This window comes from Solanum pennellii, chromosome 4, assembly GCF_001406875.1.
Source record: "Solanum pennellii chromosome 4, SPENNV200".
Taxonomy (NCBI): Eukaryota; Viridiplantae; Streptophyta; class Magnoliopsida; order Solanales; family Solanaceae; genus Solanum; species Solanum pennellii.
The window spans coordinates 3,724,957-3,738,267 of NC_028640.1; the positions used below are offsets into that span (position 1 = coordinate 3,724,957).

The window sequence follows — 13,311 nt, forward strand, 5'->3', positions numbered from 1 at the left end:
TATATATATATATATATTTTATAACCATTGACACCCCTTATTTTTATATACTTTTTATAACCATTGACACTCCATAATGAAAATCATGTGCCCGCCACTGTGTGTATGTCCATTAGTATAAATGTTATATATGCTCAAGCTTTTGGATGGCACAAAAGGATGACGGAAGGTATCTTCTTACCATTTACGATAGTTCGGAGGTATATTTGTTCTTTTCCCCTAAAATTAACTTGATAATGAATTTGTAAACAATCTTTTCTTCCTAATTCTTTTACAACATTATAAATTCTTTATTAGAATGACAAGTAATATTGGTATATACGATAATTTTGACATTGGAGATGATGTCACATGTCGCATTGGGACAACATTGATGAAATGGAGGCTTGCTTCTGGAGTCTTGTGCGTTAAGAAGCTACCTCCTAAGCTTAAAGGTAAGTTCTACAGAATGATAGTTAGACCGTCCTTGTTGTATGGAGTAGAGTTCCAACCAATTAAGAACTCACATGTTCGGAAGATGCATTTTGCGGATATAAGGATATTGTTGATACGGATGTGTGGACATACTACGAGTGACAAGATCAGAAATGAGGTTATCGAGGAGAAGGTGGGAGTGACCTCTCTATGGCGGACAAAATGAGGTAAACAAGACTGAGATGGTTTGGGCATGTGCAGACGAGGGAAGTTGACGCCCCAGTGAGGAGGTGCGAGAGGCAAATTGGTAAAAGTATTGATTTCTACTCTTTCTTACACCTTATTAGATATCTAGAGGGAAGCATCATAGACAAAATAAAAACAATATTTGTTGTTATTTCATTTAATTGTTACCATAACTAAACAATCATTGCTAACCTTAAAACTAATGCTCAATGAAAAATTTGGTAAGTATATCTTTTAAATTCACAACAAACCCTAACTAGGATTTATATATATATATATATATGTAAGAAGAATTATCAAGTAAAGTTTTTTCACTCATTTAATACTCTTTTTGCTGTCTAAGAACAGAGAAAAAGGTTCTCATTTGTTCCTACATCTATATCTGTGTGCTATTTAATTGTTCCTAATTTTGGTGTGTTCTTGAGGTTTTTTTTCAAGTCAAGTTTTGTTTTTAGATCATGTGTGTTGATCAATTCTGTTTCCTTTATGCAGAGAGAAGAATTGGATGGTTGGTAGGATTTTCAATCAATCAACGGTGCCTCAATCCGAAACGAGTGAATTTACTGGTAACGGTAGGATTTTTCTGTCTATTTTGCAGAATTCTGATGATTTTCCAGTTATGTCAAGTGGTTTGATGATTGAAACCTGTTAGTTGTTGATATAAACTAGTCTTGTTGATTGTTCCTTTTTTTTAGGGGGTGGGGATTTTTTGATGTTTTTTCAGGTGAGTTTTGTTTTTTGTTCTTGATTTTACCTGATATAGGATCTCATAACTGATAAATATTGGTTTTGTTGTTACCCGATATAGGGTCTGATGAGTGATAAATATTGAATTCTTGACATGGAGTTTTATAGAAAATGATTAGATTTTGTATCACTTGACTGTCTTCCTATATATTGTGGGGGGGGAGTCATGTGTGGGTGTAGGGGGTCACTATTTGAATGTTTTGTTTCTCTTCTTTATGAAATTTTTGAAAGATGTCTTTGACTTCACTTTTTTTGTTAATGTGTAGAGCCAAGTGTCTTTCGCATAATCAATTTATCCATATTGATCAACCTATCAATACATCAATACTATTAATATATCAATACAATCCTTGATTTCTCTACGTGAGATTTCTACATGAATTTTTACACCTCCATCTTTAGTTATATTCATAACATGTTAAATACTCTATACTATTTATTTCAACCATTTGCTCAATTCGATTGAGTCAGAACTCTAGTGTACTACACTCGATAATTCGATATCATGTGTTCTTCCAATTATGCATACTCGAAAAAATAAAAAGAAGTGTGTGAAAGTACTCCTATTTTTACGGCAATGTCATGATCATGCATGTTTTCATGGTGCAAAGGCAGAATCAGAATTTTAAGTTTATGAAAATTACTAGGTTTTTAATAAATTATTCGTATTTGTAAATTCTGCATCAAAATTCCATTATTATTTTTGTCGAAAAAAAATGTGTATTTCGCATATTGGTTAACAACGTTACAATAATACAGTTTCTTGTCAAGAGATAATGTCCCCTATAAATAACTAAAAATAATTTGAAGCAGTTTAGAGCTACACGATGTTTATTGAGTAAAAGAATGCCGATGGGCTTTATTAGATAAACAAGAATTCAAATGGAAGAGTTTGTCTCGCTCATGAAATAGTAGCGAGAATTTATTTAAATAAACCTAAGAACTCTAGAGTGAGGATGACCAAGACGTTGATGCCAAGTAGTGAGAGGAATGGATGGTGCAGTCATGTGAGCTTGAGGATGTGAGACAGGCCACTCATACAATCTATTGTTGGTCTGGTCGTGCACCAGCGGTTTCCGCATTTTCAAATCCTTCACAACAAAGTCATAAGGAAAAAATTCAATAGACTTTAGATTGTCATGACAAATTTAGAAACAGAGAGAAGTTTGCGTCTAATGGAAGGGGCACACGGAGTGTGGGTTAGCTTGAAAATATTGTTTGATGCATTTAATTGAGTAGAACCAGTGTGAGAGATGGGAATTTTGTTACCATGACCATGGAAACATCCTCGTTACCATGGTAACGTTGTAGATTGTGTGACTCTGTTGTGATGTGATGGGTGGCTCCTGAATCAACTATTCAAGGGTCGGTTGCGGTAGTAAACCCAGCTGCATAGTTGGCTTTGGCTTCAAAGTGATTATGAGACTTCGAACGGCAGACATTGGCGGTGTGGCCAATCCTATTACATAGTTGGCATCAAGTAACACCGTTTGGATTTGAGTTCGACTGTCATTGTGGTGGAGTATTTGGACGTGAGTTGGACTGCCATTGAGGTGGAGTATTTGGACGTGAGTTGGACTGCCATTGAGGTGGAGTATTTGTACGTCAGTTCTGGCGCCATTGTTGAGAATTGTTGGTCTGCCTGCGACTGTTGCAATTATTGTGTTGGATTTGGTGGGAGTAGCAACTGCAGCAGTGATAGAACTAGACAGTGTCTTAGCATCCTCATGATGGCGAAGGAAAAGTCCATAGTCCAGTAGTTTTTCAAACAATTCCTCATTGGAGATAGTCGTATCACGTGCACGAATGGCAGCACGAAACTCAGAACCTAGATCACTGAGTATTTTGACAATGCGTTCAGGATTGGACATAGGAGCACCAGCAGTGGCTAACTCATCCGAAAGAGACCGAATAGTGTGAAGATAATCAGTAATGGTGCGAGATTCTTTAGTGACACGGGCAAGCTGATCACGCAAACTAAATACCCGAGTTTGAGATCTGTTCGCATAAGTGGTATGTAAAGCACGCCGAGTCAGCGGCAGCAACACTAGGATTAATGGTGGGTTTGACAGAAGCCATGAGGGCGTTCTGGATGAGTTTGTCCTGACGGAACAAAGTTAAGAAGGTAGGATTAGGACATGTGTTCGTGCCTAGGGTAATCGTGCGACTGGGGCCGGAGTGGTACCATCGATGGCCAAAGAGGTTGTAGCAATACATAAGCATGGAGAATTGAGCTTTCCAGGTGGCAAAGTTGTGACCACCGCTTAGTTTGAGGGGTAATTGAGACGCAGGATTGAATTGAATCATAGTGTTGGTACCCATCGTGTTATCAGCATTGACAACTCTAGGATTGTTGCCATTGTGATTGGTCATGTTTCTGATCTGCGTGAGGAGAAGGAAGGAAAAAAAATTGGATCGTCCTCGTTAGAGCGTGAAGAGCCCTGATACCATGTATTAAATAGAGTTACAAAGAACTAATACGACTCCTCAACTAACTGAAATACATAAATAATATCTGCTGATATAGCTAATGCAGATTCCTAAATAAGCAAGAGCTATGAAACACTAACATTGACTTAATTATTAACTATTTTTTTTAATTGACTTCTGATGCTCTAATAATGATGTACTGATATTTTGGCATATCTGGTTTCAGGGTGCTACTAGTGGAGTGTGATCTTGTGTTTCATCTGTATTATACGCCTTGATTCTAAAATCGTCTCGAGATGAAAAGAAAAGCTTTAGCTTTAGCTGATTCTAAAATCAGGCCAGTTTCCGGGAACAAAGAGGTCTGAATCTGATTTCTTATTTGTTAACTGTGTAATACTTGCTTTGTTTTTTAATAACACTATTTCATCATATATTTGCAGCCTCCTGTTAGTTCTGCTTCTGTTATCGGAGCTAGTGAACAAGAACTTAACTGTCTCATCTCATCAATACATCCTAGACTACGATACAAGTCTGCAAATGTGCTTCGTCATAGTCTTGGTAGTACTTTACGAGACTCCAACAGTGTTAGTCCAAATTCAAGTTTGTTGAAAAATCGGGCATTGGATAGAAACATGATTTCCCCTACTCATAGAACTGTTGAGTCGGAACCTGTTGTAGAAACCTTGGTACAAGCTAATGCTGGAACTGTGGTTCGTCCAGCTGGAATATTGGAGGCTAATGTAGATCTGCAGCCTATTGAGTTGTCAACTAAGGAATTACTTGAGCTAAAACCAATGAAATGTGAACCAATCCAAGAAATATCCGTGACATCCGATGTGACTGGTGGGGACTTATCTACTCTGTCTGATATTGCTGCTAAAAATTCTCAAGATCAGGCAAATGCTGATATTGCTGCTAAAGAATGTTATGGTTATGATTATGAATTTGATGGTCATTATGCTTTTGCGGGACGTGTTAGTGGGGACGATGTATATGAAGATGGTGAGATCCGAGAACCAATGATGCAGTCGATTGCAGAAGACCTAATTGCTGATGAGCAGATACCTATTGCCGCTATTTACCAAGGATCAGTTGATCAATCAGGAATAGCAAATGTGCAGGAGGGATGTGAAAAGGATGTCTTACGTGTCGTACCATCTGCTGGGAGGAGAGGAGCTGTCAGGAATGCTAACGAGGCTAATAACGAGTATATTGGAAGATCTGATATGTCACCAATAGCCCTTTCATCTTTGCGAAATGCTGAAACACCTGCTTACCTCAGGCATAGGTATATGGAGGAAGAGGAATTCCATCTACGAAGGAATAGGTGATATTTTTTTTATTCTATTGTTGTTTGATTTGTAATTTTTTTAATAATGTTGCTTAACTCCTAACTTTTTCTTACCGCGGTTTTTCCAGAGATGAAAGAGAGAACATCAAGGATGTGAGAGATAGGTTTCAGGACCGTTCATATCGTAGCTCAAGGGGGAATTTCATGCCTGAAAGAGGGAGGGGCAGGGACTGGGGCAGTGACCGTGGCCAATTTCACAGATCACGTAGAGATAGGTATTCTGGGCGTGATTTTGAAAGGTATCGGGGTGTAGCTGATTATCACTATAGACGTAATCATACAACTGTTGTTCGGGAATCTGCAAATGAACACGACTATGATAGTAGACACTACGGTGCTGCATTTGCAAGTAATAGGAGGAGGAATGCCTTACATTCACTTCGACATCCACCTGCACCTCCTATTAGATCCCGTACATGGTCCCCTCCTTGGATGAGACAGACGGAACGATTCAATGTTCACCACGATTCATCTCAGCACAGGTTTCCGGTTATGTACAGAGAAGATAGAATGAGGTCTTCTCCACGAACTTCTTTTACTGAAGAAGCAAGAGCTCCTCAAAGGCGTGAGCGCTCTCCAACTTATACTGCTCGTCATCTGAACGATACGAGAGATGTGGATGCTGTACAAGAGCACAGGCATCCGAGGTCTCTTTCTAGCAGACGAAGTCCACCTTATAGGACGAGAGTTGAGATTTTAGATCATCAGGAGAGGGCTGATGGTAGATTTCCCGAGCATCACAGTGGTGAACGTACTGACAAGAAAAAGGAAGTATCGCGAAGGGAGAGGAGAAGCTACTACGCAAATGAAAAATGCCGAAGATGAATCTGATATCTCCAGATTGAAGAAAAGAAGAGTTTAAGCTTGCAATTTTAGCAGTTTTTATGAAAAACACTGTTTCATACATCTTTTTTTGTTGTTGAAAAAAATTTATTAACCTTGAATCTATGCACTAATACATGTTTTTGCTACAATCTTGTTGTTAGTCCGCTGTCCAAGGAGCGCGATTTTTATCATTATTGACTGAAATTTGTTGTTTATTTGAAACTGTAAGGTAATATCGTAGCAATTTCTTTGTGACTGACAAAACATGAAAGACTAGACTTTATTGCATTGAAGATAAATAATCAGTCAAAATGGCAATAATATGTATCGTAACATAAGTAAGTAGGAAATTTCTTGGAAATTCTAATTTCATCCATTCATTTTGATTAAAGATAACAACTTTTTTTCTAATTAGGTCCATCTAATTCACTTTTTTCTTTCCTTTTATCTAATTTGTAGCTTCACAGGCTTGTACTTTTAGCTGTCCATCGTGTACTTCTTACAGGGGAATTTTGAACTACGCTACCTTTGTTTTTGGGAAGCCTGGGATTTGTCTCTGAGTTTTCTACGACTTAATAAAACTATTGGTCTAAATTACAACAACTATAACATATCCAGTGTAATTCCATATGAGGAGGATACTGTGTAGTAGACCGCATTGATGTTATTTTTGATAGACCGGATTGGTAAAAAGCATAACAAAACAACTCAATAAAATGAAAAAATATATCTTAAAATATAATCAAAATTTATAGGGAAAATGCATTAATTACCCCCAACCTATGTCCGAAATCTCAGAGACACACTTATATTATACTAAGGTCCTAATAATCCTGAACTTATTTTATAAATAAATTTGGATTAATTACGTGAGTGGATTCCTTTTGAAAAAATAATTACTTATTTTAAATGTACTTTTTAATTATTATCATTTATAGCAACTTCTTTAATTTTTCCCTTTTATCTGTCTCGTTCTTTCGTTCTTTCTTTCTCCTTTTCTATGTTTCGCTCCCTCTTTTTTTCTTTCTTTGTTTCTTTCTTTCTCCCTTTCTTTCTTTCTTTCTTTCTTTTTTTGTTATTGCTCTTTTCCCCCTTTTTTTGTAGAATATTCTAAATTGTATGAAACTTGTATCAATAGTTAGTTAGACAAGTAATATAATCGTAACAAATGAAGAGGCATAAAAATTACAAAATGAATTAAATTTTAATTAAAAATGTATTACAAACACATTAAAGTTGAACTATTAGAAGAGAAGTAGTATAATCGTAACAAATGAAGAGGCATACGAAACTGCAAAATGAATTAAACTTGAATTAAAAAGTGTATTACAAACATATTAAAGTTGAACTATTAGAAGAGAAGCAGTATAATCGTAACAAATGAAGAGGCATACGAAACTGCAAAATGAATTAAACTTGAATTAAAAAGTGTATTACAACATACTAAAGTTGAATTATTAGAAGAGAATTAAATATGAATGAAGAATGTAGAAAACAAAAGAACATTCTTTGATCTGCATATAAACTAAATAAAACTTGCATTAATAATGAATTAAACAAGTAACCAATCATAACAAATCAATCAATAAATTGCAAAATAAATTAAACTTGTATTTTAAAGTGTATTACACAAATATTTAAGTTGAAGTAGAAGAGAAAATTAAGCATGAATAAAAAAATGTAACAAATGAAATATTAGACAGTGATTTATAGAGTAAATTAAACTTTTATCAATAATGAATTAAACAAGTATCCAATAGGAATAAATAAATAAAAAAAATAAAAAAAACTACAAAATGAATTAAATATATATCCTTTATATCTGTGTATAAGAGTGGCATTGTAACTCCCTCCATTTGCTTTTGATTTTTAAATTAGGAGACAAAGGAAGACGATAAAGGGGAATGGGGACTTCATGAACATGACTTATAAATTGGAGGTGGTTCAAATCATTTATCTTTGTTGAAACATGTGAATTATGTATTTATGTTGAACATGATCACGCGGAGGATCATTACAGAGAATGCATAAAGAGATTGAATTGCTAATTATGAAAGTCGGAGTCTTAAGAGTCTTCATGAGAATTACGAGGCAGCTGATAGCTTTTATATTATTGAAAAGGTTGAACAGGATGCGTTAGTTCATAGGCTTTAGTTCATTAGTTGAAGAAATTGTTCACCTCTAGACATAAGTTATTCACAATTATTTGTGTAAAACACTTGACGCGTGTTTGAGTCTCAAGTGTTCAACTTTGTGTGTTTTTGAACTTTTACTTTAGGTTACAATTCAAGATTTGCCAAATAATGCAATTATATATTTCGGTGTTTAAAATCTAGCAGGTTCGCAAGAGACTTCAGTTATTTCATCCTCAAAAGTTGTTGAATTACTGAACTACAAAAGGCATTTATCTTTGAAGATTTGTTCACTTTCTCAACTTATAGTAAGGATACTTGGGATACCTGTAATTTGTATATGTTGCTACAATTCAGTCAATAGAAGAGCATCATATTCTATTTCAAGAACAGCTACACCAAGCACTCATTCATAGGACCAACCGTACCGAGTATATGAAACTGGTTGAGTAGCGATACAAATGTACCACACATGTTTCAGTAAGACCATATCCTTGTAGAATATGAGTAACTCGCGTAAATGCTTCTACATGAGATGAGAGGGACTTGCTCAAAAAATATAAGGCATACGTTGCCTCCTAGTCCATCTCTTACCTTACTGAAAATAATACAACTCATTTTGCCCTGCGCCTTACTCGAGCAAAGTTGTATGCATATAGTCTACTTTATCCATTATATAATTTTTTGTAACCTAAGATCACATATCAGTCATCTTATACTTCAATTCCATGATTTTCATTATTAGGAGCATGATAACAATAAACATGTTAAGTTATTGATTCCAACTATCCTACGAAAAATCCTAAATAATAATCAATTAAGATAAATATCCGATTCACTGCAAGAACTTAATTTAGAGATGATGTGTTCTCTAAGTTTTGTGTTCCGATATTACAGTCACAAATTCTATCCAATCCAAGAACAACCACTAAGACAAAAATAATTATTAGTTGCCGCTAAATATGTATTTTTAGCGACAATTAATACTCTTTGTTTATGTCCCTAAAGCCTTTAGCGACACTGGTTGTAATGGCATTTAGCTAATGCAGGTAAAGACTATAACACTCTTTATTAATATCAATATTTTAATTTGGCCTGATTGTTACTCTGATTTTGCAACTTCAACATGTTTTCTTGTCACTTTTCTTCAAATTTCTAAATTAATTATTGTATTTTGTTGAAATGTGATACAAACAACAGAAAGATGACAGTGAATTGAAAATTATTAGTTGAAAAAGATATCACACATAATACATTTTTAAACTTTTGCCCCTTTCTTTTTACAGTTGATCACAAAGGAACTTGGAGTTTCATTAATTTGAATGTCCGAACTATTCATTGTTAATAATAATATCTTATGTGAATCTTCGGGATATGATAGATAATATTATCATCATAATATACATAACGGACCCAAAAAATCTACTCGTAGATGCATCTTAGCATCAAGTAGCATTATATAGTTTTCTCAGCTCCCTAAATTTATTTTTCAGTAACTACTTCCTATCAATGTAACTTTCTTAAAAGAAAACAAAGGAAGTTTGAGAAAGTGCATGTCAAGTGCAACCATGAACTCATTTCAACATTGATTTTCGATGAAGCTACTTTACTCTCTAGAAAAGTATAGATTCCTCTTAATGACTCTTGTACGATACATGTTCTTTCTCTGCTACATATATAAGAACGTGAAAGACAGAGTCTTTGCGAACTTGTCTTATTTAAGTTTGATTTCATGAGGTCAAATTCAACACAAAAGATGTATGATGTAACTACCTACTCCAAATCGTGCCAAGAAAGATATATAAGAGAAAAATATACTTCTTCAATAGTTTTATAACTTATGGGCGAATCTTTTATGACTCAAACGCATTTGGCCTCAAAATCTCACTTGTTACATATACCAAAATATGTAGTACTTCTCAACTTCATATCCTGCAAAATCATAGAGTACCTACTTCAATTTAAGTTACTTAGAGATTCTCATCAATTCAATCACTTCTAGCAACATTTACTCCATTCTTCTTACTATTTACAAACACTAAATAGTCAAGAGATGAAGTAATTTCACGATCCCTTGCTCTTTAATCTCAATCTTGTGCGAAAACAAAAGAGATTCAAAGATTCTCATATAACAATGGTTTTGAAAGTCAAAATTTTATCTCGACGTACCAAAATGGTTTCCTCCAAATGTATCTTAACTTTCTCTTTCAAGTTTGAAATTGGCAAGTCTTTTTTACACTTTTTTTGGCATCTGTTAATCCTCTTCAATGATTTATGTTTACTGTATGAGATGATCTTAAATATACCTAATTTTATGATTTAATTCCTAATGAGTATTTGTTTTCAGTTCTTGGGGGTGGTGTTTATTAAATTTTCTGATTTTTGTAGGATTTTGTTCTTGTATGTTCCTAATTTGGTTTGATTTACTCATAGATGCTTGAATCTATGCACTAATACATGTTTTTGCTACATTGTTAGTAGGCTGTCCAAGGAACACGATTCTTATCATTGTTGCCTGAAATTTATTGTTTATTTGAAACTGCAAGGTAATATCATAGCAATTTCTTTGTGACTGACAAAGCATCAAGACTAGACTTTATTGCATTGAAGATAAAAATCAGTCAAAATGACAATATTATATATCGTAACATAAGTAAGTAGGAAATTTCTTGGAAATTCTAATTTCATTCATTCATTTTGATTAAAGATAACAACTTTTTTTTCTAATTAGGTCCATCTAATTCACTTTTTTCTTTCCTTCTATCTAATTTGTAGCTTGACGGGCTTGTACTTTTAGCTGTCCATCGTGTACTTCTTTGCAGGGGATTTTGGAAGTCTTTGAAGGAAATTCTTACTTCCTGGACTTTATAAAATTATTTGTCTAAATTAAAACAAATATAACATACCCGGCGTATTTCCATAAGGAGAATAGTCTTGTAGTAGACCGCATCGATGCTATTTTGAAAGAAAACTCAATAAAATAAAAAATATATATCTTAAAATGTTAATCAAAATTCATATCGTTTAACTCTCAAAATATAAGAACTAAAATAGGGACGAAGAAATATCTTATAGGAATACTAATAAATAACAACTATAGTGAATCCACTAAGTTTTTTTCTTCTAATAATAATATGCATATTTATTAACATTATAAATTTTTAATTCAAAGGACAATTAAAATTCATATATAATAAATTGGCTTTATCCTTATTAATTAATATATAGAGGGAAGAATCCAATTAGGGTCATCTTAGAGATGACCTCTTTTTTGGCTTTATTATTATTAATAATAATTAGATGATAAATTTGGAATTAATCCTTCCTATTAGATTCTTTACAGAATTATACACATATACATTTGTCAATAGTATAACTTTCTTATTAAATTGAGAGGAAAAAATCAAAATAGTCCTTCTTCTTTGGGTTAAGGCTCAAAATGGTCCTTGAATTTTCACACAGAGCAGTAATAGTTCCTTATGTTTGCAATATTGGTGCACTTTTGGTTCTCATCCAAAATTTTATCTATTTTTTAGCATTGATTTTATCCATAACCTATATATGAGATGTGCAATCGTCATTTTATATATTTAGTAAAATAACAACTCCATATGAAAGTATGTGAGAAGAAAAAATACTTTGTTTTGTTTAGTAGAAATCATATTGCAGGTAAAGTCAAGAGGTTCATCACGATAATTTCACATGCAATAGTATAATTTTTTCTTTTTCTGCAAAGTCATATGTTAAGATGTTCTTAGTTTAGCTGCAGTAATATTTCTAGTGAACAAAACAAGGTGTTTTTCTTATGACCTTCTCTCAGATAGAGTTATTATTTCTACTAAATATATAAAAAGACGATCGGACATTTCTTATATAAAATTCTAGGAGGCAAAATTTTAGGGGAGGACCACAAGTGCATCAATATTGCAAACATGAGGGACTATTAGTGCTCTATGTGAAAAATCAAGGATTACTTTGAGCCTTAACCCAAAATGAGGGACTATTTTGAGCCTTTCAGAAAAAATATTTATATATCATTAATTAATTTATTTTTAGTGTTAACTTCATAACTTTATTGATATTCAAAGAGAAGAATACGAAAAATAACATTTTAAACAAAATAATTTAATGATTTGTTATTATTGCATCCTATTATTGGCTCCATGCAGGTTGATGGTGTATACCATAAACTAAAATTTAAGATCAATCTCTTTTTAATACTCAGCATATATATATTGTTATCATTTATAAATTATTGATTAGAATGATAAAAAGTAATTGTATATATCACCTCATTAATATTCAATGAAAAGATATGTGAGATTAGAACATTTTAAACAAGATAGATTGAAAATTTATCTTTCTTCTTTCCATATAGATTATTGTGATAAATTATGAACCAAACAATCATTATCTTCTATTTATTTTTATATATAAAATTAACCCTAATAAATAACTTATCACTTGAAAAATTGTCCCCTTTGTGCCTTTCTTAAAATTTAAGCTAGATGATAAATTTTAAAAGCAATCTTTATTCTAGATTCTTGTTTTGTTTTCAAGCAATGTAAAAGATAAGACTATGGAACATATGGTATGCCACCTAACCAACACAAAATTACAACTTGTGCAATTATCTTCACATATAAGAATAAAAAAAAAAAACAAGAACAAGTCAAAAGTGTCACTAATAAAAGAGGAAAAATATTTGAGAAATATTTTAATTTTGGCCAAAATCGTTGTTATGATATCAAATTTTGAAAATGATCTTTTACTCATGTACTATTCTATTTAATAGTATATTTTAAAAGTATATATGTGTTCACGTGAACATCATATATATTTGATCGTTATAAAATAGTAATAGGTCCACATGAGTATATATATACCTTTAAAATACACTATTAACACTTTGTTTGGATCATTGTTACACATTGTTTCATAATGTATTATATTGTATTGTACTCTATTGTACTGTATTGTATGAGAGATACAATATTTGGCTAGACTGTATTGTTTGTTGTTGTTTAATAACATTTTAATTGTTTGGTTTGATCGTATCAAACTGTATTGTAATTTATAAATTTACTAAAATATCCTAATTATTTTAGGATAAGAGGTTTGACTTATATTTAAATAATTAAGATAAATGGTAAAATATTATTTTGA

At 32.9% G+C, this 13,311-nt stretch overlaps 2 protein-coding genes across 2 annotated transcripts; both read left to right on the forward strand.

The window, feature by feature from the left end:
• Positions 1 to 298: 298 nt before the first annotated feature.
• LOC107016424 lies at positions 299 to 1,312 on the forward strand. Its single transcript, XM_015216897.1, has 3 exons — positions 299 to 607; positions 1,009 to 1,085; positions 1,153 to 1,312. The coding sequence occupies exons 1-3, from the start codon at positions 299 to 301 to the stop codon at positions 1,310 to 1,312; spliced, it is 546 nt and encodes a 181-aa protein (XP_015072383.1).
• Positions 1,313 to 4,133: 2,821 nt separating this feature from the next.
• LOC114076816 lies at positions 4,134 to 6,013 on the forward strand. Its single transcript, XM_027916362.1, has 3 exons — positions 4,134 to 4,196; positions 4,278 to 5,164; positions 5,257 to 6,013. The coding sequence occupies exons 1-3, from the start codon at positions 4,134 to 4,136 to the stop codon at positions 6,011 to 6,013; spliced, it is 1,707 nt and encodes a 568-aa protein (XP_027772163.1).
• Positions 6,014 to 13,311: the final 7,298 nt, after the last annotated feature.

Coding starts and splice junctions, on each gene's coding strand:
- LOC107016424 (XM_015216897.1), top strand. CDS start 299: ATGACAAGTAATATTGGTATATACGATAATTTTGACATTGGAGATGAT. Junction 608..1,008: donor ATGAGGTTATCGAGGAGAAG/GTGGGAGTGACC, acceptor GTCTAAGAACAG/AGAAAAAGGTTCTCATTTGT. Junction 1,086..1,152: donor AATTTTGGTGTGTTCTTGAG/GTTTTTTTTCAA, acceptor TCCTTTATGCAG/AGAGAAGAATTGGATGGTTG.
- LOC114076816 (XM_027916362.1), top strand. CDS start 4,134: ATGAAAAGAAAAGCTTTAGCTTTAGCTGATTCTAAAATCAGGCCAGTT. Junction 4,197..4,277: donor CAGTTTCCGGGAACAAAGAG/GTCTGAATCTGA, acceptor ATATATTTGCAG/CCTCCTGTTAGTTCTGCTTC. Junction 5,165..5,256: donor TTCCATCTACGAAGGAATAG/GTGATATTTTTT, acceptor CGGTTTTTCCAG/AGATGAAAGAGAGAACATCA.